A 27,473-nucleotide genomic window follows, 5' to 3' on the forward strand; every position below is an offset into this window, starting at 1 on the left:
GACCGCTATACAACAAAAGTCCCGGGCGAAAGAAAAAAACCACAAGCAGGTTATAACTGTGTGTTTTATGTCATTAGAGGCTTTGTTCACCACAGACCTTATTTCAGGTGATTTAGCAAAAACCCATTCAAAAATCCCATAGATGTTAGAGTGAAGGAACTAAAATGCTAACTCACTTCTGCGTATTGGCCAACAGAGTGAAATCGTAACTTCGGCACTCTATTGCTGTGATCTCATGGTTGTCCTAACCTTGCGCCATCAGAAATGTTACAAGAGGGAGGGAAGTTGATTAAAAATGACTAGGACTTTCATGGTGACTTTAATTACTCTAGTAACTGCACTTTGTTGGCAAGGTAAATGTAAATGTGCCAGGCAGCTTATATAAAATGTGGAAAGAAAAGAAGGGTGGCTAATGGAACTTTATCTTTCTTTTTAGTAATGTGGTCATTTTAGTAGACTATTAGGCTGCTACTGTAGTTTCCATTTTTATAGTGCAAGTGTGATTATTAAGATGCTGTCTGGTAATGCAGTTTTCAATTTTACTATGTTTAAGTGTGGTTAAAAAAATGCAGTGTCCAAGTTACCACACTGTGTTAAATGTGTAAGCCAGAATTACTGTTTTAGGCACTGGTTTTACACAGTGAGAACATCATCACACTTCTAAGCCGGAATTAGCCATATTTAGAATATTATGCCGTAAGTGAACGTAATCAATTACAACACAACAGTCGAAACCATTAGTTGTGCTGTTCTGAATCCATTTCGATGACGAACCTCGACACAACGCTCTGACGTTCCAACCGCTCACTCAGAGCTGCTGTGGCATGCTGTCTCCATGGAAACCTGTTTAGTTGGTGCAGTGCGTTTGCGTGGTGTGAATATTCCTGCTTGCTAGCACATCCACAATATAAAATACGTAGCTTTTATGGAATGACCCGTTTACCATTTGAGTTAGATTTACAGAGGATTACTTGAGATAATTATTAAATAGGCTAAATGCACGGCTTTCTGGAGAGGAGCTTTTTCGACAGGCCTTTTTTTCCCTCCCAACTTTGTTGTCGTGTCATTAGCGAGCTAACGTCAACCGAGGCAGGTGAACAGGTATGTGCGACCGGGTTAAACTGCGAATGTAACGTTAGTTCACGCTTTATGCTGATATTAGTGCTATCTTACATGTAAGTTTACTTGGTTGGCACCCATTAGGAATATCAGGCATCTCTTCCTCATCTGACAACAGCCATATCTGAATTGTTTTCCCATCAGTGGAGGGAGGATTTTATTATTGATCATCAGCACGAGCTGACCACAAGCATTCGACATCTTGAGCTACTCCCGTGGGAAAACGAACATCAAATCCCCCTTTTTCTCTGAAAGTTAGCAACACTTTTATCGCAGAAAATGTGCCGTCAGCGCACGCGCGTCAACAGAAAGCGCGTGTAGAAACTGCACAAACAATTGAACACCACGCAAATAAATTAGTGCTAGATCAAGCTTTGCTACCAGTGGGACGCGTTTGTCGTGGGAGGATCATCCTCTCTCCATCAAAGAAATCACATCAGTCATTTACTGTCAAGGAGCCACAATTATGACAGGACTTTGACACCCGCGTCTGACACATTGACGAAGACACTTAGGACAGATGTTTGTCAGGAAAATGACACCGAGTCAGTCCAGTTTGTTTGGAGAGATAGATGACCTGCAGGACCTTACTTTCATCGAGAGACCCATACGCAGGAGCCTAAAGGTATGTATAATAGCCTACCATTTTCTTCTGTCAATAAATGACTACATTTTAAACTATTTGTTTAGTATACTATTCATTGGCTGCTTACCAGACAATACTGTGATAATTAGACATTTAATGATTCAACACTTATGTCTAACAGTGGAGGTTTTTGTATGACGCTGCAGGGGATTTATTTAGGGAAAGACTAAAACAGAAAACATTCACGCTATTTGACGTTTTCGCTTATTTTGTTGCGCGCGCCTCGACCTTTCGACATTATCGCGTCATGCACTCTATTATCTTTATTTGAAGTTGTAACTGTACTAGCATCCTTTGGGGTGGACGGGGGTTGCCCACTTCAGTCTGCTGAGTGACGCAGTTTCTGTCAGCTGTCCGCATCACTGCCTCGCCTCCTCGTTCTCGCCACTGCGGAATAGAGGATTTCCACTTCTAACCATAACGTTATTCCCATTACTACCTCAAATCCCTTCATGAACAGCGGCAGCAGCGTATAGTTGTGAACGTCGTGTTGTGTGTCTCTGCAATCATGTACCTGGCAGCAGTGAAGTTAAGCATGGATACTCTCACATCTCTCAGCATCACGGGATATGCATGCATCACGCATATTCGGGAATAATGCAACGCCTACAGAGGGGGCGGGTGTTTTCTGTCCCTTATCTTTTTTTAATGGGGAGGTTCCAAAGAAAAGCATCGTGGCTCTGAGAGCCCTAAAGTAATAGACTAGGCACCTACACATGGCTCCCGTCCCCCACACTATCTCTTCCCACGCAGTCCCTCATGCCTCGCATCCTGCCTCCCTGCAAGCCTCCTCACATATTTGGCTGAGTCATCTGTAATGGAATCTTGCCCAATTACTGGCCATTCTTTATTTAAGATACACTACTTGGAGAATTTTCGCCTTTGCTATGGAGATGCTCAACATTTCATGCTAATAACGTTTATTTCCTTCTGTATTAAAGCACTGTGTTTGGTAAAGTGCAGATCTTGTTTCCCACATTTGCAGACTGCAGAAGAGATTGACAAGCTCACTGTGGATGAAGATCTGAATGACATAGAGCGAGCAGTCTACCTTCTCAGGTAAAATATTACCCATTTGTGGATGGTACTATAATAAATATAATTTTTTATGGCTAGGTTTGTTAGTTTTGATTTGTAATTGTTAACTCAGAAGTCCGCACAACTAAAAATGTGTGAATACTTAATGTATGAGAGATGTGGGGTTTAATAAAAAAAACATTAAACACATGCAAATTAATTGTTCACTATACTATCATTAAGAATTGTAATTTTATACCATCTTTAAAGTTCACTATATATATATAATCCATCCTTCTAGTCTCAGTCATTGATCTCTGTTCCAGTTATTTGAAAAAAAATAAATAAATAAATAAATACAACTAAGTGTCACTATTATTACTGGCTGATATATGAATTACTGACAACCAGTTGCAATTTTTATTTATTAAAACAAGTTATCACTTAAAGATTCAAACTTGCAGCCTCTTAAGCCCCATCATCTCATGCTCAGGTAGGGAGCTGAGGCCTCTGAGTCTGACAGGTTTATTCACTATTCCATGTTTGCATCATTAGTCAAGTTAGATTGTCTAAGTCAGTTGTTTTTAGTGCTTTCTTTCCACTTGACACTTGGTTGGAAACGTTTTACCTGTGCCAGCATTGTTGGCTATAACTGTTTAGCCAAATCTTTATCCTGTGTAAGCTGACCGCACAACAACAACTCAATCCTTGCTGACTGGCACAGAACATCTAGCTCAGTGGGTCAGGGCAGGTAGTGTCATCGCCACTATACTAGACTTATGAATAATGGATCCATTGAATGGTCTCTCATTGATATCTAGGCAGAGCTTACTAACGGCATGCTCATCTCGAAGGACTTTGGGGAGTCACCACTCTTAAGTTTCCATGTTACTGTCGCTCAGATGCAGGTTTAGCAGTGATTGAGATGGTGTTATCTGATCATTAAAGTTGAATGGACCTGGTGCTGATTACTGGGGAAACGGAGTTAAAATTTGATCAGATATCCCCAGAATCATCTAGATCTAACAATATCATGAATTCATATTCAGCAAATAGACATGCTTGGTCAAACTTTGTCTTGTGAAGTTTTAGTCAAGACAATTTTAAGAATATTCCAAGCTGTTTACAAAATTCCAAACAAATATTATATCAGAGGAGACCATTTTAATGACTAGATTGTATTTTTCTGCTTCTGCATCATGTTTAGACGTCCTTGAAAATATATATTCATCTTGATATTGAAATGTTTGTACATTTGCATTAATGCTTTTGGAAGTCATTTTTATCTTAAGCAACTAAATTCATATTAGTCCCTGCATTCCCTGGAAATCAAACATATGACCTTACTATGCTTTATTGTTTGAGCTCAATGAATGCTGAGTTAGTATAGTTATTATAAATACATATTTTCACTACAGCAGCTTAGTTGGAGCACCATTGCTTTTGACATGTGATTTATGGAGTCAACTTCAGTGCCAAAGTCTATCTGCCATGTCCACCAGTATATATATATATATATATATATATATATATATTGATTTCATGGTATTAGAACAACATAGCAGTAGTTGACCTGTAATCTGGTTACATCATGTATGCCTCCATTCTATGCAGAGATGAAAACTAAAAATGCTTGGACCAAATATCCCAAACTCTTTCATGTTATGCTTTTTGACCCAAAACTCAGACATTTCTTTTGACCATCTTTTGGAAGATCTGATATATATTGTCCCTCTTTAGCCTATAAAACTCTATATTGCACCTTGCCTGCACTAATTAAATGGGAGGCACATTAGGCCCACAGCCCGACTCCCTCGGGTGGCAAACTAGTTCTGAGAACAGTTTAATCGCCCCTGTTCGTTGTCATTTGGCACGTAAAAGCAGGCTATCAGAGCATCTGTAAGATGACAGGGAAGAGAGTGCTTGTTAAGAAATGGATGAATGGTTATAAGAAGAGGTGTTTCTGATGTGTAGACACCTCATAGATTATGGTTACACAAACATGGTGCCATTTTAGTGAGGCATTTTTAGCATTTTGCAAACTTTAGGATGTTTATTTTGTATTGTATAAACCACTATCATATTTCAGTGTATCACACAGTTGTTGATGCAGTTAATTCATTAATAGTGTCTAGTGGTTTGTCTTCTGTGACAACAATGTAATTGTTTGCTTGAATAATGATATCAAGTAACTCCTGAGTCAACTTTTCAGTCATATTTTAAATGCCTTGCATACTGTCAGGTTAACTTCTCTAGCATAAAATGATATGCTATTTAATTTTTGTTTTTAATTTTAATTTGAGTTTTGATCAAAGTAATTTTTAAGCATTAAATGAGCTGTATGTAAGATTATGGTCAAAACTGGTACTGCAATCAGTTTCAAATTACTGTAGAGCGGTGTATCTCCTCCCCCTTGACTCGAGGTTGCCAGATAGACTGCAGGATCCAATATTTTTTTTTTTTTTATCCCACACGTTTGTAGCTGCAGCTGTGGTAACTAGAGCAGATCTGGCAGCCCGAATGCTGCAACACTGCTCACTACTATACTTTCTGGAATGTTCTGGAATTTTGACATTTCAGTGAAAGTTTGAGTAAAAGGTAAACACTCTGTAAAGGTTAGGTGCTGCTGACCCGCTTTAAGGTGCAGTGAGTGAGGTTTTTTTTTTTCATTCTGGTGTGCTGATGCCAGGAGCAACATCGCATGCTTCAGTGCTCTTTCTGAGAGTTATACTGAGGAGTCTGCAGGGTTTTAGGACATGATTTTTGTTGTTTGTCAAGAGTCAGGACTTTTTTCTTCTTAGGGCATCGTATAGACCCCTTTTGCGCCGACGTCACAGTTACGTCACGGCGCTAGCTGGAGGCAAAACAAAGTGAAAACTGGAGGCGGCCAATGCAAACCAGCACAGATTCGGCTACATAATAAGGAGCTTAAATTACTTTTATTATTATTAAATGTCATCTTGTTGTGTTGTTTGGTGCAAGAATTGATGAAAAATGAATATGCTGTATCTGGAATTTTTATTTCTAGAAAATATTCACATGATTAAAATCGCACCGTAATGTCACTCTTTACATTGTCGTCGTCCCGGCGCTGGCTCAGCAGAACTGCAGATTGTACACACAAGTCTTGTACAGGACCATTCAGCGCTTAGTTATAGGCATCTAGATTTATATGCCCTCAGTTTCTCTTTACGGTCGGTTTCTCTATAAGGTAGGTGTAAAAGTCAGGCCACTCAACTGAGGTAACGTTAATCCTGTCAGATCGTCAATGCTTTGAGTGAGGGTGTGAAGGCTACGGGTTAGCCAATCAGGTTCTGTCTGTTAAAAATAACTTTTGGAAATAACAATCACGGTCCTGGACAGTAAGTGACCTTACACATTAAGATAAAATCGGATTTTCTCCAGTCATTGCTAACTAGCGTTAGTGAAGCGGCCAGAGCGATCGTTCTGCCTCCACCTAAGCCACATGAAAACGTCACCATGTTTACCAACCGAAAAGGGGTCTATAATCCAAGGATTGGTTACCATGGCCTTGTTTGCACTGCTGGTAGAACTACACAATTGGGTTCTAAAAAGCATTGACTACATTGTTTGTGTAAATATACGTGAATTGGTCAATTTTCAAAACATTGATACTCCAGATAAGAGTATTATGGAATGAAGGATGCGCACAATTGAAAAGAAAGGGTTATTCTTTTGAAATGTATAATGACATTTTTGTTCACAGACAGACTGCACACAGCCTGTGCTCTTCACTTTTTTTCCCCAGCATCATCATTGGCCCTGTTGGGGTTGGAAGGATTAGAGAGGCTGCCAGTTTTAAACTAATTGCTAAGTGGGCTTTGTTTAGGTTTCATTACAGTCCTGCTGGCTCAACAATCAACTGCCGACTCATTTCTTTTGGAGAGGGGAAAAATCAAACAGTGTGCCACTTTTTGTTGTCTGCTCGAGCTCTTTCGTACGGAGGGATATGGTGAAGGAAAAAAAAAATGTCAATGCTTAATAGCCTGGCTAACGCCAGAACACGTATCATTGAGAATGAGACGTGGTCTGGAAACCACATGTTCATTTTCTCATATTTGAGGCGTGGTTTACGAATGACCAGAGTCGTATTATTGGGGTGCTACAAATCCTATCAAATGCGCCTGTACGTAGCTCAAAGCTAATCGGTTCAATGATACCAGATGACGTATGTAGAGCGACAGAAAACTAGACGATGAAGACGACGATGGGTCAGAGATTTAGGATATTTATGTATACACAAAACGTGTTTCTCAATGTCAAGGATACTTCGGCTCCTTCCAAGTCATTTCCTTCAGAGGCTAGACGAGGCTCCTCTTTAGCATTCGGAGAACACGTAAATGGAACAGGCTAGCAAGTGCACATCATTGCGTCATTACATTAGTGAAAGGTCCGCTTTCGGCGCTGCAAAAATGGTAGTGCTACTGGTTTGGTTGCTGTACCGCACTGTTTAAACACACTTGACAGTCCTTATTTGGTCTTGTAGCTCATAGAAATAAATAAATAAAAGTAAGGGATAATGTATCGCGAGACAGTTGTTATAGCAAATACAGCCCAGCAAACTCTAACGCGAAGTTGGAGGGGTCTTGAATCAGCCGGAAGGGGTTGTATTTGCTGTAACAACCGCCTCGCTAAATATTTTCCCACTTGGCTTCCCATAACATGGCTACCTATCAAATAAATCAATAAAATTGATTTAAAAAGGAGTTTATTAATTTAAAAATGATTATATTACCGGAGTGAACAACTGCGTCCATAGTAACACGATCTAGCTGTTAAAACACATGAAATGGTAAAATATGTGATCAACAAAAAAGGCTAACGTTATATGAAGTAAAAAATAAAAAAGTGAATCACCAGTAAAAGGGTCAAATCAGTTGAGCCGATATGTTTAATGTCAAACATTAGGCTGTATCAAAAGGTAACTTCGCGTCCGCTGCCATGGTCCATAGATATATACAAACTGCTTTGGTGTGTCGCATATACGTCGTCATTGTCTTGGTGCTCCCTCCTTTGGTTGGTTTGATTGGTTCCCTATCTCAGGGGAAAATTTGGTTCATGGTGTCCAGGCTGCCTAGCAGCGTGCCGTGAATAAAATCACGCTGCGGCAAGGCAGCATGGGGAAACCCAAGCTAAATGCTTAATGCGTTCTCTCGCAAATATTTTGTGTTTCCCCAAGGAACTTTGCGTTCACTTGCAAAAACATTTGTGTTCCGCTGAGAAACTTTGTTTTCGCTTGCAAAGAACTCAAAAGGTTTACGAGTGAATGCAAAGTTTCTCCGGAGAATGCAAAACGTTTTGTGAGCTATTTCTTTCCACCACTAGTTCTCTTTAGGGGCTTCGTACTTTCGCTCTCTCCCAACTACGTGAGCTCAGTTAGGGTTTGATGTGAATTGTTTCACCCCCCCCCCCCCCAATTGATAATTCAATTGTTTTTCCTAGCCAGCAAAGAGATAGAATGGAAAGCAAATGGAGATATTTTTAATTTTCATATTTTCTTCTTAGAAATGTACCAATGTAACCTCACATTGGTCTCCTCCTCGGAATTCAGATTAGCCAAACTCTTATAAGCAGTCAGAGATTTTTTGATAAGAATTCAAACGTTCTTCACCTAACTAAATCAAATTATCCAAGCCAGTAATTGATATTTCTTTATTTATTTTGCTCCATTCATTTAGTTTTATAGCTCAATTGAGTATGTTAACAATTATCTCATTTGTTTCTATTTTTCTATTCATTTTAGAAGAAACATATCAGAGATCTACATTAACTCTCTTGAGCTATGAAAAAGGAACTTCTAAATTAATTAAATGTTCTTTTGGGTTTAGGCCATTGGATATCGTTCACTCACCAGGGAAATCTAATTACAAATGCGAGCGTAGCTCTTTTTACTTTCTGACCACTTTCCAGCTAGGACCTGTCCTGAACAAACAGAGACTCGAATCACTCGATGCTCACTGCAGTGGGATTGTGTTTCCTAACCATTCAGCACCTGGTCCTTAACTGGTTATCTCTTTCGTCCTCCTATAGATGCCAGCTGCTTCTTTCTCTGCGTGGTACCTCTGTCAGTTAGTGTATAAACACAGGCATTGCTAAGGTGCTGCACATCATTGACCATATTCAAGAAATGCACAAAGCATGACCACATTACTCCCTTCTTAGACAAACTTGGCAGCTGGTCAGGCTGTTTCTTGGTTATTAAATAACCCTCTGCCAACAAAGGACACAGAAGGACAACTTATCCCTGAAAAAGTAATGAATAGCTGGTTATAGTTCATTATTTAGAACAACAGCACACGAGAGACTGATAGACGTGAGAGTGTTCAGACAGAGAAGGATGTCTGGGAGGTTCAGCTGGACTAAGCTTCAGAAGGTTCTGCTTCAACGGTAGAAACAAATACAGCACCATGGTTCTATAAGAGCATGTGGGCATTTTCTTCACCTTTATGGCTACGTCAATTGCACATTTCATCCAAAATAAAATGGCAAAATTGTGAACCAAAAATGGTTATTTTCATGGCTATGCTGTGCTCTCTTTTCTTCCTAATCAACCAAATGTTTTTGAAACTTACTGACTTGTATTAGTGAAAAGGTTTATTTAGCAAATGTTGAATTGTTAGAATGACTGGTCATGTGATCCTTACAAAAAATAAGTTTATTCAAGTGTTCTATTAGTATACTTCTTTTCAACTAAAAATAAGAAATTATACTTTCAGTCTTCTCAAAAATATACTTTATGTACTTAAAAATGTACTTAAAATTACACTTAAGTGTACTTGACTTATATACTACCTACTGAGAGATAAGTCCAATTATATTTGGCCGGAACTTATACTTAATCTTTTGATTGAGATATACTTAGTTAAAAGTATAATTAAGTATTCAAAGTATAGTATATAATAATAGTTGGCTTGTAGTTGTGTTAACTCTTTTGACCGAGTAGCCTATTATTAAATATACTTTTTTAATATGTCTTATTAAACTTGCATTGTTTAAAAATATTTATTAAAATATTGATATAAAACAGACATGTTTCTAATTCTGCATATCTGAATTTCTGTGTAGGCTAGTCTGCTGGTAGTGTACATATTAGGAATTTACTTTAATTCTACTTTACTATTTCCCCACCATTAACTGAATTTTCAAGCTATTCATGTTTTCACTGTTATATGGTAGGGAAAAAGCTGAAACAAGTAATAGAAGATTGCTCACTCAAATGTAAAATAACATGATCATCAAACATTAAACAGCTTGTAAATCAAAACTGATCAATGTTTCCAAATGAAATTAAGGGTAAAACACATGAAGAGAAAATGACTGTGAAACTTTGGGGGTGTTGGACTCCATCTACTCCACCTGTGTTTTGATCGTCGTTCTGAATATGATCAAGGTGTAGTCTTTGACAAAAATTATATTTTCTTAATTTTTTTGTTTAAAATGTTGCCTTTCTTTATGAACCTTACCAACATTCAAGTGTTGATAAAAAAGAATGGATGAAGCTAATAAAAAATGGTTTTAAAATTAAAGTACAATTAAAGGTATTTTTCAAATATAAAAATAATATACAAACATAGTAGGCCTACTGCAAGTGCAAAAATAAAACCTAAAAGAAATTCACATAAAGAAAACTTATAGAACTTTTTTGTAAGGGATCTCTAGATGTTGGCCACTTTGAGGGGACAAACTGCCTTATGTAGAATAAAGTAGTTTATATTTTAATATATATATATATATATATATATATATATATATATATATATATATATATATATATATATATATATATTTAAGCTACTGATATAATTGGAGTATTCATCCCATGTGACTGTACATCATTTCTGTCAAAAGTATTAACTAGGTCTAAACCGAGTTTTTTGTCAACTCTTTTAAAGAACCTTTAAAGAAGCTCTTCAAATTGGCTGCTGGTTATTATTTGTGAATGCAGACTAGACATATAGACATAGGCTCGCATATAGACATTGAGGTGATGAGAGAAACCATCTGTCTCCTAGAGACAAGATAATGAACCTAAAAGGAAAAATCACAAGGTTTATCACTCAGTGAAGCTTCAGTGCTGGGCACAGCAGTAGTTCCCTGGCATTTAAAGCATTTACATCAAAAGTATTTAGCAGACACTCCAATGCTGAGCAACATACAAAAAGTGCTTTGGTTTCACATCAAAGACCATTGTGATCAACAGATGACAAGCATGCAACTCGGAGCATCATTTGCCACAGTAGGAAAGAAGTGCTTCCTGAACAAATGCTACTAAGTTTGAACTAGTACAAAGAAAGCTCATATACATGCAATAAAACTAGTGAAAAAAAAAAAGTGAACATAAGTTTAAAAAAATATCCAAAAACCACTAGAAAAATGTTAGATTTTTTTTGACTTGTGCACTTACTGTATCCCAAATGTTTTCAATAATTATGTTTAAATCTAGAGAAATCAGCAATTTTAACCCCATGTCGTTACGTCACCTGTCAAGGACGTCATATACGCCTTGCCTGTTGATTTCCGATACACAGCAATTCATCTGCGACGATGCGTGTTGCGGTAGCGCCGTCTTATCTGGCTATAACATTTTATATAGCCTATAACATCTTCTTACACGATTTTATTATTATTTATTTTTTTAAAATTTGGGAAGAGTAAAATCTACATATGTGGTTTCAACAACCAGATCCATTTACACTTGTCCAGTTTCGTCTGGAATGCATCTCAGACCATCTCCTGAAGTGGTTTAAATGATGGGATTTAAATCCATCTTGAAAGCTTGAAAGTCTTTTCAAGATCGTATAGCTATCAGATCAGAGAAAACGCATGAAGTGACCAGATGTAAATAGGCCCTTATTGCTTGAATGTAGGCCTATTGTTTTAATTTTTGCTGAACTATAGTTTTAAGAAAACCAAAAAAAGATGTTTAAAAAATGAGAATAGATTTAATTAGTTTTAAAGCTTTAATAGCTTAATTGTTTTTCAAGAATTTCAGTTTACAAACATTTCTACAAACTTCATAGTATCTTAAGAAATTTCATAACTTGTTTCTTAATATTCTTTCTGATCTAGTTAAATAAAAGAAGCTAAATAATACAAGCACAACTGAGCAATAAGGGGATACTTAGCCCAAAAATGACATTTCTGTCGTTAAAGGGGTGGTTACTGCTTTTTTCTTTGCATGGTTGTGTTTATTGGGTGCAATATAACATAACGTCTTGGTGTTTTTTTTTTTTTTTTTTAATTTCCCCTTTATTGTAAGCCGCTTTCTCCGCTGTCATTTGAACGAGCGGTTGACTATGAAATCACTCCCTCAGAAACAGGCAATGGGCTCAGATTGGTTAGTTGGGCCGGTGTGTTGTAATTGGCTAAACTGTGTAGTGTACGTTGTCCGGAAACTTCACGCCCATTACCTTTACGGGCGAAAGTTGCATGTACTCCAGTCAAATGTAAATAATAGTGTTGATAATGCCGGATCAGTTTGAGCCAGAATCAGACCCAGAGAGCGGCGATGAAGAGAGTTCAAGCAGAACCTCCCCCAAACATGGCTCTTACAAAACATTTCTGAATGGTAATTTATTATTATTATTATTATTCTATTCTATTCTATTCTATTCTATTCTATTCTATTCTATTCTATTCTATTCTATTCTATTCTGTTATTATGTAAGAATTTTAATCTGCTGTTTCTTGAAAATGCTATTCTATAATGATTTTGATATTCTAGATGCTATCAACTGGCCAGAATTTTGAGATTGCAATAGACATCAAGTACTGGGGAGCTAAACTATTTAGTGCTTTGTAGGTAGTCAGAATATTTTTAAATGTATACGATGTTTATACTTAGTGGCCTATGATTTTTTTAAAATAAAAGAAGCTTACCAATACAAGCAAATGAGCATCAAGACTGTAGAATCTCACACCTGAACAAGTACATGTCTGACTTTGCTTTGCATATTTTAAGTAAATATACTTAAATATATGTAGTACATAAATAACTTCTGTTATACAGCAGAACTACAACAATTTTATCTTTTGTTTTGATATGTGACAAAGCTGGTAGCTTTAAGCCTTCATCTGTTGTTATTTATATCATCAGCCTTATTTTACTGTTGTTCAGTTCTGGTGAGGATGTACAACGGGCCAGTGTGATCATCAACCTGCCATTCCTGGTGCGTCAGAACCCAGCAGAGACCTTCCGCAGGGTGGTGCCAAAAGTCAGGGTAGGCCAAACCATGTTTCTTTTGCTATTTGGTTTTGAGATCCTTCTACGACTTCCTGATATGTGCTGTTTGTGAATGGTCATTCAGAATCATACTCTTCTACCTCCAACAGGAAGTGCTTCATTTAGCTGGGGCGGATATGCAGCTTGCCGCAGCAGGATCTTTCCTGACCGTCCTCCAAGATGACATTGTCCTCATCCAGACGCACACACACTCAATCTTGCAGATAGTTCTACTAAATCTTGACCACAGGGACACAGGTTGTCTTTCTTTAAGAAAGCTTGTAAAGTTCCTGTAGAAAAGTATATATTTTACATTTGATTATTATTTAATTTTTTTCAACATCCTTTTTGAATCGACTGCTTGAATCCTTGAAAGTGATTGGAAGATGATTTAACATACACTACTGTTCATAAAATGGGGTCAGTAAGATTTTTTTTTATTCGTAAATAAATTAACTATTTTATTCAACAAGAATGCATTAAAATGACCAAAAATGATAGTAAAGACAATTATAATTTTAAAATATTTCTGAATATATAAATGCTAATGTGCAACTGTTCATTTAACATTATAATAATAAGAGTTAATTGGCATATTTGAATGATTTCTGATCATGTGTCACTGAAGACTGGAGTAATGGCTGGTGAAATTTCAGCTTTGCCATTAGGAATAAATGACATTTTAAAATATATTCAAATAGAAAATCATTATCTTAAATTTTAAATATTTAGTATCTTTGCTCAAATGTAACCTCGGTGAGCATATTATTCTGTTTTCAAAAGCCTAAAAAATTCTTACTGTCCACAAATCTTTGAATAGTAGGGTATGCGAGAGTAAAATATGCACATCATGGACACCGATAGATCGTTTTTATTTTTAATAGTGGTCAGCAATGCTTGGTTGGAGACGTTGCTGTCAGCAATCGATGCTTTACCAAAGGAAACTATCAGGCAAGAGGTAATGACAACTGCTTTATTTCTACTGCCTATCATTTCTAAACCTATGGGGTAGGTCTTAGGGATAAGCCGTTAGTGTGAATTAAAATTAAGTTTGCTTTGGTTGGTTGTTTGCACAGATTCTGAGTCCTCTATTGTCGAAACATCAGCTCTCCCAGTCTGTCCCGGCACGTCTGGCCAGCTGTCGCATTTTAGGAAAAGTTGTTGGCAAGTTTGAGTCGTCAATGTGAGTTCTACTTTTGAAAAACCACTTGACCAAATAAATAAGATGACTGTTTTATGAAACTCCTAATATAGAATAATTGTTTGCTGACTACCGTGTCTACCGTGGCTACTCTCTGCAGAGTGAAAAAGGACCTTTTGCCATTGATCAGGTCGCTATGCCAGGACGTAGAGTACGAGGTGCGCGCCTGCATGTGTCGCCAGCTGGAGAACATCACCAGGGGAATTGGGTAAAAAGATATAAAGCAGAGAGACGTATTGTTATTTGAATATCTAAATCTGTTTATTCTGAATGGCTTGCCCCTGTATGGAAAAGTCCTGACCTTGATTCACAGACATTACATAGAACACTATGTAGAAAAACACAGTATTATTGTATAATATATAGTATGATTTTACATAAGTTAAAGAAATTCTTCATTTCCTTCCATTTTATTAACAACTTTATTGTTTTTGCTGCTGCTTCCAAATTTGAGATTTTCACTGACATGTTTAAACTTAGGGATGAAAGTCTTTCACATTGTGACAGACTGATGTGTAGACTTCAGCACTTCTTTTGTTAAAATAAAGTTTAGAAAGAAGTCTTAACATTTTATGTAAGCTTAACTGATTTGTTTTGTCCTAGACTGGATCACACTAAGGTTGAAGTGCTCCCTGAACTGGTTGAGCTGGCCCAAGACGAAGCCAGTACTGTGAGACTTGCAGCTTTCGACACCATCATCAACCTCTTAGAGATGTTTGACAGTGGTAAGCCACTTTACAGCCCTTCTTGAACTAGTTTGATTCTTATGATATTTTATTAAAATGTACTCTTCAAATTTGGATAAATATTTTGTTAATTATTGTTTGTTATAATATATGAAACTCATTTTTACCATATTTTACCATATCAGCTTTTCTGCTGTGGAAGTCAGACAATCTGAAATACAGTTAAATTACAGAGAAACGGCGAGGTGTCACACTTGGGTGAAAGCATTTGCACTTCCTGTTGTTTCACAGAGTACTGTTTAAAACACATGCCGTGTACCTGCTCATATCATCAGACGCAGCTCCTTTTTATGTCCTTTGTTTTGCATGCTGGGACATCAGAATCAGTTATGTGCAAGTGGCTCTTTTTTGTGTTGAAACATGTCTCACACTCTTTCTCTGTCAACATCTCACCCTCCCCTTTTTTCTATCACCCCCATTCACAGATGACAGGACTTGTGTCATATTTCCCTTGGTGAAGGCATTCTGTGAAAAATGCTTCAAAGGAGATGAAGCAGTGCTGGCCTCCTTGTCCTTCCAGTATGGAAAGCTTTGTCATGGGCTCTCAGGTCGGTGTCCGCTTTCTTTTTAAGTCTTTCTGATTTATTTTAGGATTACAGTCATGAATTGTTGTACCGTTTGTTTGAACAGAGTCTTTTACTGACGAGCAACACCTCTGGTTTCTGGAGTTTTATAAGAAGCTGTGCTGCCTGGGTCTGCAGCATGAAAATGGGCATTGTGAGAGCCAAGCCTACCCACTGGAGCTAGAGAACAAATACGCCCTAGTGCGCAGGAATTGCGCCTACAACTTTCCTGTGAGTTTCCCTGCCTTGCAAAATTGTGATTAAAATTGTGTTTAGGCACTCAAATCATACCAATATGATTTCTAAACCTGCGATGTTGGATTAATAGACCTACTGTAGATAATCCAATTGTAGCTCTGCTGCATCCAACATGTAAACCGGTTAATTCAGAATACGGGTGGTTTTGGTATTGAGCACTTTCTCAGAAAGACCAAGATGTTGTGCACTGCAGTGTGGTCTTAATGAATACTTTTGAAAGTTCTAAGGTCGCTTGGCTTTTAAAAGGTTTTTAGAATATTTGAATGATTTGAAAGCCTTTTGACCAACTAATATTTTCAGGTACAATCGTCTATTTTTAACATCTGTCAGTGGAGGCAAAGACTTCTGGAATAGCTCATTTGAGGAAATCAGACCTCTGAATGCTTCATCATCAACGTCTGAAGTCCCTTTGTTGTTAGTGTGGTTATATATAGCAGAAGTCACTCCGAGTAAGTTTGCAGTCTGAGATGAAGGTGACTGAAAGTTATGTCTATGAAACTCATTTTAAATAACTCATACAACTCATACAAATCATAAAGTCTGCAAATTTTTCCGAGTGGTTATCATTAAAGGACCAGTTCACCCAAAAATTCTATATATTTATTTACACAAAAGCCTGATAAAAGTGTCATAAAAGTAGTCTTTATGACTTGTACATTATAAGTTATAAGTTATTCACTGATGATGTTTCCTTCCAGTGGGCTGCAACTGGATCATTGACTCATTGAGTCATTGAATTCAACTCAAAAGAACAATTTGGTCACCGCTTATCATGCATCGCTACTGAAAGTGTTAATATCAAGATTTTCATTGAATGATAAATACAATTTTATTCTGCTCCCCTTTTATGACATTTTTTATAATTCTTTTATAATGTTTCTATTTTGTTGGTTTGGTGCTTGACAACTCCAGTTTTCATTCACTTTCAATATATTAGAAAAAGAATTGCCAGTCATTTTTATTTTTGTAAAATGTACTATGCCATTGTTCCAAAGTTTGGGGTTGGTAAGATTTTTTTTAAAATGTTTTTTTCTCACCAAGGCTGTATTTATTTGATCAAAAATGCAGTTGTACTGTGAATTATTATTACAATTTATTTGAATATATTTTAAAATGTAATTTGGTGTACTTGTTTTTAAAATGTAACTATGATGGCAAAGCTGAATTTTCAGCATCATTACTTCAGTCTTCAGTGTCACATTCTAACCATTTTAATATGTTGATGCGGTGCTCGAGAAACTTGTCTTATTATTATCAATTTTGAAAACAGTTGTTCTTGCTTAATATTTTTGTGTAAACAAATTTCTTTTTTCTGTGATACATTTTTTTCCCCAGGAATCTTTAATACAGCAAGTTTAAAATGATAGGATATATTTAAAATATTTTCTGTAACAATATAAAAAATCTTTATCAATTTATTGCATCTTTGCTGAATATAAGTTTTAGTTTCTTTAAAAAAAAAAAAAAAAAATCATAATGACCCCAAACTTTTGAACATGTATATGGTATATGTTTTTAAGGTTACTTTCTTGAACAATTCATGAGCATATTGTTGTGTGACTGGACTCTTCTCTGTAAATTTCTTCTCTATTTATTTGCAGGCCATAGTGTTATTTGCAGATCCAAACCACTTCCTGTCTGAATTATATCGTACCTTCTCAAGTCTCTGTCATGATCCTGAGATTTCAGTACGAAGGACGGCAGCTGGTGGTTTCCATGAGGTACAAATTTTCTCTCATTTTTGCCATGGTACATAATGAGCCTCACATTTTGACAGGTAGCAATGCCTCTGTTCAGAATACACAGTACCATCTTCTCTAATCCCTCTGCATTAGGTGGTTAAATTGCTGGGCCCAAATGTGCATTACATACACAAAGAGCTAATCACATTGCTGCAGGATGATTCATTAGAGGTGAGTCCTGAAAAAAGGTTTGTGTGTATGTGTGTTGGTTTATTAAAAAAGCTTTCAGGTGCCTGTGGCAGCTTCAGTCAGCACAGTCATTTCCTAGGCACATCGTGTTGTGCAAGACGTACAACTTTCTACACGATTCAATCTTTCTCAGGACCTTTTTCTCATTCAGAGTGTTTCTCTACTGACTTCTGAGTTCACATAAACAAATAGCCATCTGACCATTAAAAACCTCCTTCCCTCAAGGCCAACTGTGCTTATATAACCTTTTTATTTAGATGCCCATTAGTTAGAAAAGATATACCCTTTTGGAGTGTGTGTAGCAGATTATTTGATTTCATCTTTATAATGAACTACTTAAGGTGAATTGTGTAATTTCTGCTCCATTACTAAATGGAATTGCAAAAATAATGACAGGTTTCCCAAACACTTACCCCTTATGCAATTGGTCACACCATTGACTGCTCAAACAAATTGAGCAATGTTTTGATTTTGCTTATTTGAATTATTTGATATTTGAAAACGATTTCAGAGTTGAAAGTTGCACACATCTCTAACACCAGACTACCAAATATTCATGATATGCGCCAGACATGCAATACCTATGTGTGTGTGTGTCTTTGGGGGCACATGCTGAAGTGTGTAAGCCTTTGCGGAGGTTGCATGCAACTGTGTAGGATGAATGAATGCATTGCACCTCCCTAGCTGAGGCTAGGAGTGTGGTATTGTTTATTCTGTCATGATCCTCTGAGCGGTGTTAGTCACACACAGCATTAGCATCCACTATAGTGCAGACGTACAGTAGTGATTTTCATGATTAATGATGATGGAAACCGAACATTATAGACTATCTATTATAGTCAGTGATATCTCTAATTTTAGAATTGCTTCCTGGAGTTGCTAGAAATGTGTTTCTGAGACATCTGATGATGAGAAGGCTTTGTTGATTTTGTCTGTTTTTGCAGCATTAGCTCAATGCTTTTGAATCTGCAGGTACTGGATGCTCTGTTGAACAATCTTCAGGAGACTTTAGAGCTGGCCACTTCTAGAGGAGAGGGAGCAGGACCTGAGAGCAAGGTACCAGCTAAATGTGCTTTACTTTTTGATGCCTTTAGGCAGCATTATCTTCTGTTAGTAAAAACTGGAATATTGTGAAGTATTATGACAATGGAAAATAGCTGTTTTCTACTTTAAAATATATTTGACAATGTAACATATTTCTGTGATTGCAAAATAGTTTAGATTTCTGAATTATTACTCCAGTGACAGTCTTCACTCCTTCGCTCCTTCATTCTAATATGCTGATTTGGTGCTCAAGAAACATTTCTTACTGTTATCAATGTTAAAATAGTTGTGCTGTGTAATGTTTTTTTGGAAACTGTGATTAAAAAAAAGATCTTACTGACCCAAAATTTTGACCTGTAGTGTATGTTTCACTCTCGCCTTTCACAGCAGGTGAACATACCGGACTTGGTGCCTGCTTTGGTAGCGGCGGAACAGAAAGCGGCATCCTCGCTGCACTGGCGGGGTCATGAGAAACTCCTGCAGTGCTACTCCTGTCTGCCTCGTGTCATCTCCGGAGACCAGATCTACTTCCGCTTCTTTCAGAGAATGTTCAACATCATCACTTCGACTGTAAACTTCTTACACGCACACTCCTCCCTGTACATCCTGTCAATTGTAATTGTGTTTCATCTGTCCTTCTGTTTACGCTGTTCTAGAATGTTCTGCCAGTCCAGCGAGAAGCTGTCAGGACATTATGTGTGTTCTTGCGATATAACCGCAAACAGGAACAGCGGCAAGAGATAATCAGCAAAATAAAGCAAGGTAAAAAAAAGCAAGATCTGCTTATTTTTGTGAATGAGATTCAGCAATTGTAGTTGGTCAGGACTGTTTTTTTCTTCTGAACTTAAGAGCTTGCTCAAGGTAGAAGCTACTGGAACAGGCTTCGCTATCTGGACCTGTGTGAGATTACAATAGATCTCTTCTCCAAGTCGTATTTTTGCAAACATTTCCTTATTCCAGCGCTTGAGTTGGTCAGTGACCCCGTTGCCAACGTCAGGTGAACAGCTCACATTTTTTTTTTACATCTGTTATTGCGTCCTTTTTTACTGTGCCATGAATTTTAATAGTTTATTTTAATGCTTTAAAGTACTACTGCTTATTGTTTGTTTTATGTATCAAAAAAAAAAAAAAAAACATTTTGGCAGGTACAAACTCTGTTATATGTTACCCAAACTGAGATCCACCATCAGACCAACAGACAAACATCTACTTCAGCAGCTGGAGTTCTGTGTGCGGAAATTGTTGTGCCGTGAGAAGGATAAAGATGTAGTGGGAACTTTGCGTAAGGTGAGGCTCTCATTACTAATGTGTGGCGGTCACATTAGCAAAAATTGAATGGGCAATAAAAGTCAATTGGCAATAGTGTAGCATTATATTTAGCACAGCTCACTGGGAAGTCACTTTCAAACCAAGCAGCTTTCTATCGGTCAATGCGGCAAATTCATTTGATCAACTTGAATCCGCAAAATCTTTTGAAATTTTAGATTCAGAGTAAAATTTCAGGATTTCAGCAAATGTGACAAACAGTATTCCAGCCAATAACCGACAAAAAGAATTTGGGGGGTTAGTGCGCTGATGAGGAGGAGGGAGGGTCTAGCGAGCCTCCATTTTGTTTGACAATACGTCAACAAGACATCACTTAGAGCACCTTTACGTATAATTTCATTAATTAGAAGTAATAAAAAATTTTCAAACTGTATTTTTATGTTTTCTTAGACAGTTCTGGAGCTGGACAAAATGGACATCACAGAGCCGGTATGAAAAGATCTGTGACTTTTACCTTTTCCATTTAGTTGCTCTGACATTTTTTTTACACCTCAACACCTTTTCTTTTTTTTAAAAACTAGTGTTGAAATAACTCTTCATATTTATAGTATCATAAAAGGCATGAAAGAGAGCTGTTGGACCAAAAAAAGGAGAAGGAGGAGAATCTTTTACTTGAAATGGTGAGAGATTTACCCTTTTTAAATCCTTTTATGAAGACAAGCTATCCCAGCAAGCAATTTTGCATTTAAAAGATGTCTAATAGCCACATCCAAACACAGCCCAGAAGTCTAAGGTAAGACAAGGCAAAATTTGGGCTGTTCATGAACATTTAATAGATCTTTAAACCCAAGAATAGACTAGTCATTAATTAGATAACAAAGAAATGAAACCAAACACTTTGTACACCTTGCAAAAACAACATGCAACCAAATGCAAAGTTATTTTGGCTAGAAAGTTGGTTACTCATAGCCAGACTATATCGGGTCTATAGTTAAACTAGATGCTTGGATGCTAGTTATGGTTTCTTCAGTATGGTTTTGTCAGTTTTAACTCTTGACTGATCCAGCCTGAAAAGCCCATGTATATGCAAAGTCAAGTGTATAATATTCAGAATAAAGACTTTTTTTTTTTTTTAATGTTGCTACTGTGTGCAACTTGTGGTTTTGTAACACATAGGAACTGCTAGAAAGACAGCAGAGTGAGGCAAAACTAACTGGAGATAAACAGTCTGAGAAGAAACGTGAGTGACTCTTTTAAACATTGGATGTTTTTCTAGCATACTACTGTAAATCTGCTGTATGAATGCTCTCTTTTTGGTTTGTAATGCAGAACGAGACAGCAAGTCAGGCCTGTCTGGTAGTAAAGGAATGTCAGCATCTACATCAGGAGCAACATCATCCACTTCTACTGGTTAGCATCCTCCTCTGATGCACTATAATGTTAATGGAGTTATTCAAATAAATAGCAGAAACACTTTTTTTAACATATACACTGTTTTTAAAAGTTTGGGATGAGTACGATTTCTTTTTTTTTTAAAGAAAGAAATTAATACATCTGCTCAGCAATGATGCATTGAAATGTTAACTTACAGTAAATATGTTTGTTACATTAAAACCACAAAATTACATATAAATGCTGTTCTTTTGAAGTTCCAAGAATCAACAGGACAACTGTTGTACCCATTGATAAGAAATGTTTCTTAAGCACCAAATCAGCATATTCAAATAATTTTTTGAATGGTCATGTGACCCTGAAGACTAGAGTAATGGATACTGAAAATGTAGCTTTACCATCATGGCAATAAATTACATTTTAATTTTTTTTATTGTAATATTTTACAGTATTACTGGTTATACTGTATTATTACATACTGTATACTGTACTGATCAAATAAAAGCATCCTTGGTGAGCATAAGAGACTTCCTTCAAAAACAAAGTTAAAAACTTTTGAACGGTAGTGTACATGAACATGCAGGAAATTACAGCAATAATTTTATTTTATTTAACATTACAAATGACAAAGTAAACAAGGTGCTTTTTTTTCCCAACACTGACAACAATGATAATGTTTTCAGGAAAGGAGATGCGGAGGGCCAAACTAGCTCGCAGTCGTTCACTCAGCGGCCATCCTACGACAACCAAGATGACAAACTCAGACAAAACCTTGTACGTAGCATAATCGCATAATTGCAGTGGGTTACACCAGCTGAGTTGTGTCTGGGTTTAGACATTTTACCATGACCCATCACCAGTAGTTTCATTGATGTACAAATTGTATTTATATTCACAATTTTCTCTTTAGAAAAGTGAAAGATTCAGGAAGTTGCCCTGGATCGGGAAAGAGTCCTATGCTACCATTAAATGGTAACTAATAGTATTTCATCATTTTGAATGATGTATGCTCCTCGCCTTCAAATTTCTGTTTTTTACCTTGTTTGTTTTCCAGACGATAACGTTCGACCGCACCACTTCAATGTTGCTTCTTCAATCTCCTCCACCCCATCATCCTCCTCCATGCCCGTCCTGATCCGCAGCAACACGAGCAGCTCTGTGGATCACCGGAGTAATGGGAATAAAGACACACAGTCTAGGAAGCTCTCTGTGTACGTCTTTTGTGTTCATCCTGTATTTTTTGAAGATCATTATTATTAATCGTATAACATCGTTGGGCATATTATGATTGTAAACTGGAATGATTCAGCCAATGTGAGCTTAACTCTCTGATGCTGTTTTTCTGTTTTTGTCTGACAGACAGCGGAAGTCGAATTCATTTGGAATGCAGTCTGGGAGAGAGTGATTACCACTTTGCCTATTGACTTAAAAGCCCCTTTCTATAAGACTTTTCATTCTGCAGCAGCAGCAGCAGCAGCGTCCCTCCATTTTGATGTGTCCATTCTCTTCTTTACCAGAAACAGCTTAAGATGTGCTGGGGCATCATTTAAGGTCTGCATTGATCCATCTATGCCTTATTTCTCACAAAAACTCACACCATACATCACAACATGATAAACCGAGAGTTGAGGAGTAATTGAATGTATTTAATTTACTGCCTCATTATTTTGTTTCTTGTATGATAGCATGCTTTGCAAATTCTCTGTTTTATATTTTTGAAGTGGCTAAGAGAAAAAGAAGCACTATGTATTTTTATGATTGAAGAGTTTTGGAACTCTCCATCCCATCCCACCAATGAGATTGTGCCAGGTGCTGCCCAGCACCTGATTGATTAACGCCAACATCTTAGTACCCAATGAATAAAATTCATGTTGAATATGGACGCGCTTTAATGAGTTGTGTTTGAACAGCCTGTTGAAGTGCTGATACAAATACAATACTGATACTGACAAAGCACATTTTCGGGTAACACTAAATCACACTATCAATAGATCTCCTAAATCAACCATTAAAGAAAATACTACACATTTACAGTTATTTTCTTAGTAGACATTGTGTTGTGTCAATATTATAGTGATATTATATTGATATAAATTCAAAGTTGGTTATTCATGCAAAACAATTGGTTAAGATTTGATACAGTCTAGTTTCTTACTGTAAGTATACAAATGGTAGTTTCTGGTCACTGTGATTTTGCCAAGTAAGACATGTTTTGTATGTTGGAACAACAAAATTCCGAACCCTATCCCGATCCCTAAAACTAACCATAGCCATAACTTAACCCTAAAATCAGAGGGAAATAAATGATGGGTAAATAATACTGATGTACAAGCACACGACCATGGCTGTAAGCCTAAACTTGACAAACTGTAAACATGTCCCTCAAATCCGATTGGTCGATTGGAATGTTGTTCCAGAAACATGTACTTGGTAAAAACACATTCACCGGTAGTTTCTTTATGCATGTTTAGCTCTTAGTTGGGTCGACAACACGTCCTATGTAGAGGATGGATTTTGTGGCCTCGTGGTAAACGATGAAAATGAAGGGTCGGTTGAATGTGAGCCTGGGAGGAAGTGGGCTCGTAAGGAGATTAGTGGAGGCATCGGACACTGAGCCTCCAGTCTCATCCACTTCCACGGTGACCTTCTGTATCACCTGGAATCAAGCGGCATTGGTCAGTTCATGCTGGTATATCACTTCTTTTACTACCATTCCATAGAATTGATATGCACAATACATTTCAGAAATAAACCGGAATCATTTAAATAATTATATTAAATTATACAAATACAAAAATGTCAAAGAATTTTAAGATCTTTTTTAGAAAAAGGAATTTATACTTTCAGCAGGGTCATGTGACACTGAGACTGCAGTAAAAGCATCTGAAAATTGAGCTTTGTCTTCACAGAAATAAAATACATCAATTCCAAAAGAAAACAGTTCATTTAAACTGTAATAATATTTCACAATATTACTGTTTTACTGTATTTTTGATCAATGCAGCATTGATGAGCATTAAAGACTTATTTCAAAAACATTTAAAAGAATCTTACTAACCCCAAACTTTTGAACAGGAGTGTACAGTGTATATCCACACACATACACCCTCCTGGTTATGTCAATACTAGTTAAAATCATGGTTCCATTAATAAATGAATTGACATTGTCTCCTTATATTGTTAGAAAAATCTCACACCTCTGACAGTTTCAGGCTCTCTTCGCTGCTGATTCCAGAGAGATCTGCAGTACTCCCAAAGATCTCTTTAATGCCCAGACTGGGCAGACTCATACTTAGTGAGTTGGACTGCTTCAGTGAAAATCTGGGCAACTGAATCTCCAGCTTCCTGAGGAGAGAGATAAAATTGGTCTTTTGGAGATCAAAAGAAATGTCTTGAAATTGCATGTTTTTACAGAGTAACTGTCAAGCATGTCATATGATTGCTCACTTTGGCTACTCAGCATGAGTTTGATGGAAATTTGAGTCATTTTGAAAAAAAAAAAAAAAAAAAAAAAAAAAACACATTGATTTGCGAAAATGTGAGAGACTGATTACATGACTCACGTCTTTTTCAGCTTTGCAACCCATCCGCGGAACACTTCGCCAGTCATGGATTCGTCAACATAGGTGTAGTCCACATCTTCATCTGGAAGGAGGAAAAGCATGGCAATACCATCCTCACAGGGCAGTTTCAGAATGCCAACCTTTAATGTGGGGTCATAGGCCAGGTAGTATTTCCCAGAATGGAACATCATGGGCACCTGTACAATGTTATACTTGTTCACAAAGAAACGATCCTCTTGGGTGAAGGTAACGTTGAAGGGTTGCAGCCAATAACCTGTCAAAGATCGAGAGGATCATTTTCAAAGTTTATTGCACTGCTCTCTGAAATAATTGAATAGACATTCAGCAGTCAAATGAAGCTGATTGTTTTGTACATTGAAATTAGCGATGCAATGATATGAACATTTTAGCCGATAACTAATAATTCTTTAAATTAAATTTAAATTCATCCCTAATTGTAATGGACAATTTTTCTTAGCAGAAAATAATATATAACTACTTGGAATGTTAAGATAAAATATAAATTATGACATTAATCATTTGTTTTCACTTACCTGTGAAAAAAGTTGCACTGATTAACATCGCCATGCTTTGTGGATCTACATTCTTCACCACGTCTTTGACTTTGTCCCCTGTTTTGGTTCTTACATAATTCTCGATAATCGTTTTGACCAGCTCTGCATTGACATAATTCACATTTTGAACCTCTGCATCATAAAACTCCTTAACCTGGTTTCTGAAGCTGTCATTTGCCTTGAAGTCCTGCTTCACAAAGAGGCCAGTGACCTGGATTTGATCAGTCGTCTCCCTCAGCTGCTTGAGTAGGGTCTGAATTCTTTCCGGCTCTCCTTCTTTCTCCATGGAGGCCACACCAATACCCTGTAGCAACTCAGTGCGAGAAGCCCCACCAGCACCGGCTGCTAATGTGGCTAAAGCTAAGGTAGCCGTGAGGGTTGAAACGGCTACATTATCATCACTTGAGCTGGCAATCTTGCTGTAAAGCCGGGTAGCAAAGTCGGCATTCATTCGGGCAAGCTCTTCAACATCTGTGGTTTGACCAAGAACTGACACAGCAAGGAGAGCTGCTCTAACCAAGAGGGAGAAGATGTCCATCTTCATGTTTCTCTGGTGAAAAACAGGCATTTTTATTTATCATAATGAACAAAAAATAGCTACATTATATAGGTATAATACAATTAACACTGTAAAGCCTGTCATATGAAATAATAGTCAGAAAAATCTTTTTTATGTTATTTAAAAACAAATCTAAAAAGGTTTGCATATTTTGAATCATATTTGATACATCAGGCTTTTATGGCTCATAGAATATGATAGAGTGAGGATAGGGAATATGAAAACACCGGAGGAAAGAAAAAAATATATATTCATAGGCCCAGACAGCACACAATATGCAATTTGATGCTGAGGTTATATGGCCAAAATGTTAGATACAATTCTGATAGCTTGTAATGTAAATCAATGAGATATTTACAACAATATAGAGTACTATACATAATAGAGTACATAATAGAGTAATTGTCACAATATTTAACAATAATATGTCTTAGTAAGATATTTAAATGTTTCGTTTTATGATGAAAGCTCTGTTTGAGTTGTAATTTTAGGGGGGAAATAGTGCAATGCAACCGTTTTTCCCTGCTATGTTCTGACCATATTGATCATTTAACGTGATTAGAAATGTGATGCAGTATGCTATTATGGAGCTAAGAGACAATTATGTAAAATTAATTAAAAAATAAAGTAAATATGAGAGCCCATTGGTCACTTGTAACTTGTAAACTAACAACAATTTCCTATTGATTTGTTCATTTATATCTCAATGCCGTTTTCGTTGTAAAAAATCTCAAGTAACGTTACTGAGATGTTTTTGTGGTTGACATGTACTGTAGCTCTTAACGTTGCTTTTAAAGGCTGGTAAACATGCAGACATGTCTAAAGAAGCAAGTAGAGTAACGTTAATCTGTCATAATCTGCAATTTATTGTCATTCTCATCATACAGCTATGCTAAACAAAACAGATTCGTTTAAATTGGATACAGGATGTGGACATTTTAATTATTAAAGTTCGTTAACAGTCGTGATGATTACAAGGCAGTGTGTTGACAGCGCAGTTACTTTAAGGGCTATTTCGCATACTGCGATAACATACAGCAACACTGTTACTAAACATAATAGAAATGTTACATAATGCAATACAGTGTTCGAATTCGCGTGCATTAACCTAGATTCTACAGAGATGCAATCACATAACGTTAAGTAAAAATATGGTGAAGGCCAAAATACTTACAAATGTTTGATTAGACGTCAGTGCCTTATGTCCTTATTAAATGACTACAGACAGTTCTGTTTTAAAATCATTCACTCCAAACAATGTAGATAAATCGTCTAAACTAACCGTTCACATGATGTCGCCATCAATAACAAACCGAACGTACGGAGATTACGCAACATCCGCCCTTTGCG

At 36.9% G+C, this 27,473-nt stretch overlaps 2 protein-coding genes across 3 annotated transcripts; one reads left to right on the forward strand and one right to left on the reverse strand.

The window, feature by feature from the left end:
- Positions 1 to 23,306, forward strand: ppp4r4 (protein phosphatase 4, regulatory subunit 4). Its single transcript, XM_039692346.2, has 25 exons — positions 1 to 1,744; positions 2,751 to 2,824; positions 12,921 to 13,023; positions 13,136 to 13,283; positions 13,910 to 13,983; positions 14,102 to 14,208; positions 14,327 to 14,434; positions 14,830 to 14,951; positions 15,398 to 15,520; positions 15,603 to 15,766; positions 17,395 to 17,514; positions 17,629 to 17,706; positions 18,697 to 18,780; positions 19,156 to 19,338; positions 19,425 to 19,530; positions 19,618 to 19,765; positions 19,914 to 20,055; positions 20,485 to 20,523; positions 20,643 to 20,714; positions 21,211 to 21,274; positions 21,364 to 21,444; positions 22,110 to 22,200; positions 22,337 to 22,398; positions 22,481 to 22,637; positions 22,786 to 23,306. Exons 1-25 carry the CDS (start codon positions 1,640 to 1,642, stop codon positions 22,829 to 22,831), a joined length of 2,601 nt encoding a protein of 866 aa, XP_039548280.2. The 5' UTR covers positions 1 to 1,639; the 3' UTR covers positions 22,832 to 23,306.
- serpina10a (serpin peptidase inhibitor, clade A (alpha-1 antiproteinase, antitrypsin), member 10a) lies at positions 23,298 to 27,473 on the reverse strand. 2 transcript variants are annotated; one of them, XM_089118628.1, is made up of 5 exons: positions 27,298 to 27,473; positions 25,544 to 26,114; positions 24,990 to 25,263; positions 24,624 to 24,771; positions 23,298 to 24,082 (listed from the first exon to the last, which is right to left on the reverse strand). In XM_089118628.1, exons 2-5 carry the CDS (start codon positions 26,106 to 26,108, stop codon positions 23,894 to 23,896), a joined length of 1,176 nt encoding a protein of 391 aa, XP_088974754.1. In that variant the 5' UTR covers positions 26,109 to 26,114; positions 27,298 to 27,473; the 3' UTR covers positions 23,298 to 23,893. The 2 variants fall into 2 exon arrangements, with proteins under 2 accessions (XP_088974754.1, XP_039548281.2); XM_039692347.2 differs by having other exon boundaries at positions 25,544 to 26,112; positions 27,406 to 27,440.

This window comes from Pimephales promelas, chromosome 13, assembly GCF_988280905.1.
Source record: "Pimephales promelas chromosome 13, fPimPro1.hap1.1, whole genome shotgun sequence".
NCBI classification, from domain to species: Eukaryota; Metazoa; Chordata; class Actinopteri; order Cypriniformes; family Leuciscidae; genus Pimephales; species Pimephales promelas.

Coding starts and splice junctions, on each gene's coding strand:
- serpina10a (XM_039692347.2), bottom strand. CDS start 27,425: ATGGCGACATCATGTGAACG. Junction 26,113..27,405: donor ATGGCGACATCATGTGAACG/GTTAGTTTAGAC, acceptor TTTTCACCAGAG/AAACATGAAGATGGACATCT. Junction 24,772..24,989: donor GTTGCAAAGCTGAAAAAGAC/GTGAGTCATGTA, acceptor CTCTCTCCTCAG/GAAGCTGGAGATTCAGTTGC.
- ppp4r4 (XM_039692346.2), top strand. CDS start 1,640: ATGTTTGTCAGGAAAATGACACCGAGTCAGTCCAGTTTGTTTGGAGAG. Junction 17,707..18,696: donor TGCAGGATGATTCATTAGAG/GTGAGTCCTGAA, acceptor TTGAATCTGCAG/GTACTGGATGCTCTGTTGAA. Junction 21,445..22,109: donor AACATCATCCACTTCTACTG/GTTAGCATCCTC, acceptor TAATGTTTTCAG/GAAAGGAGATGCGGAGGGCC.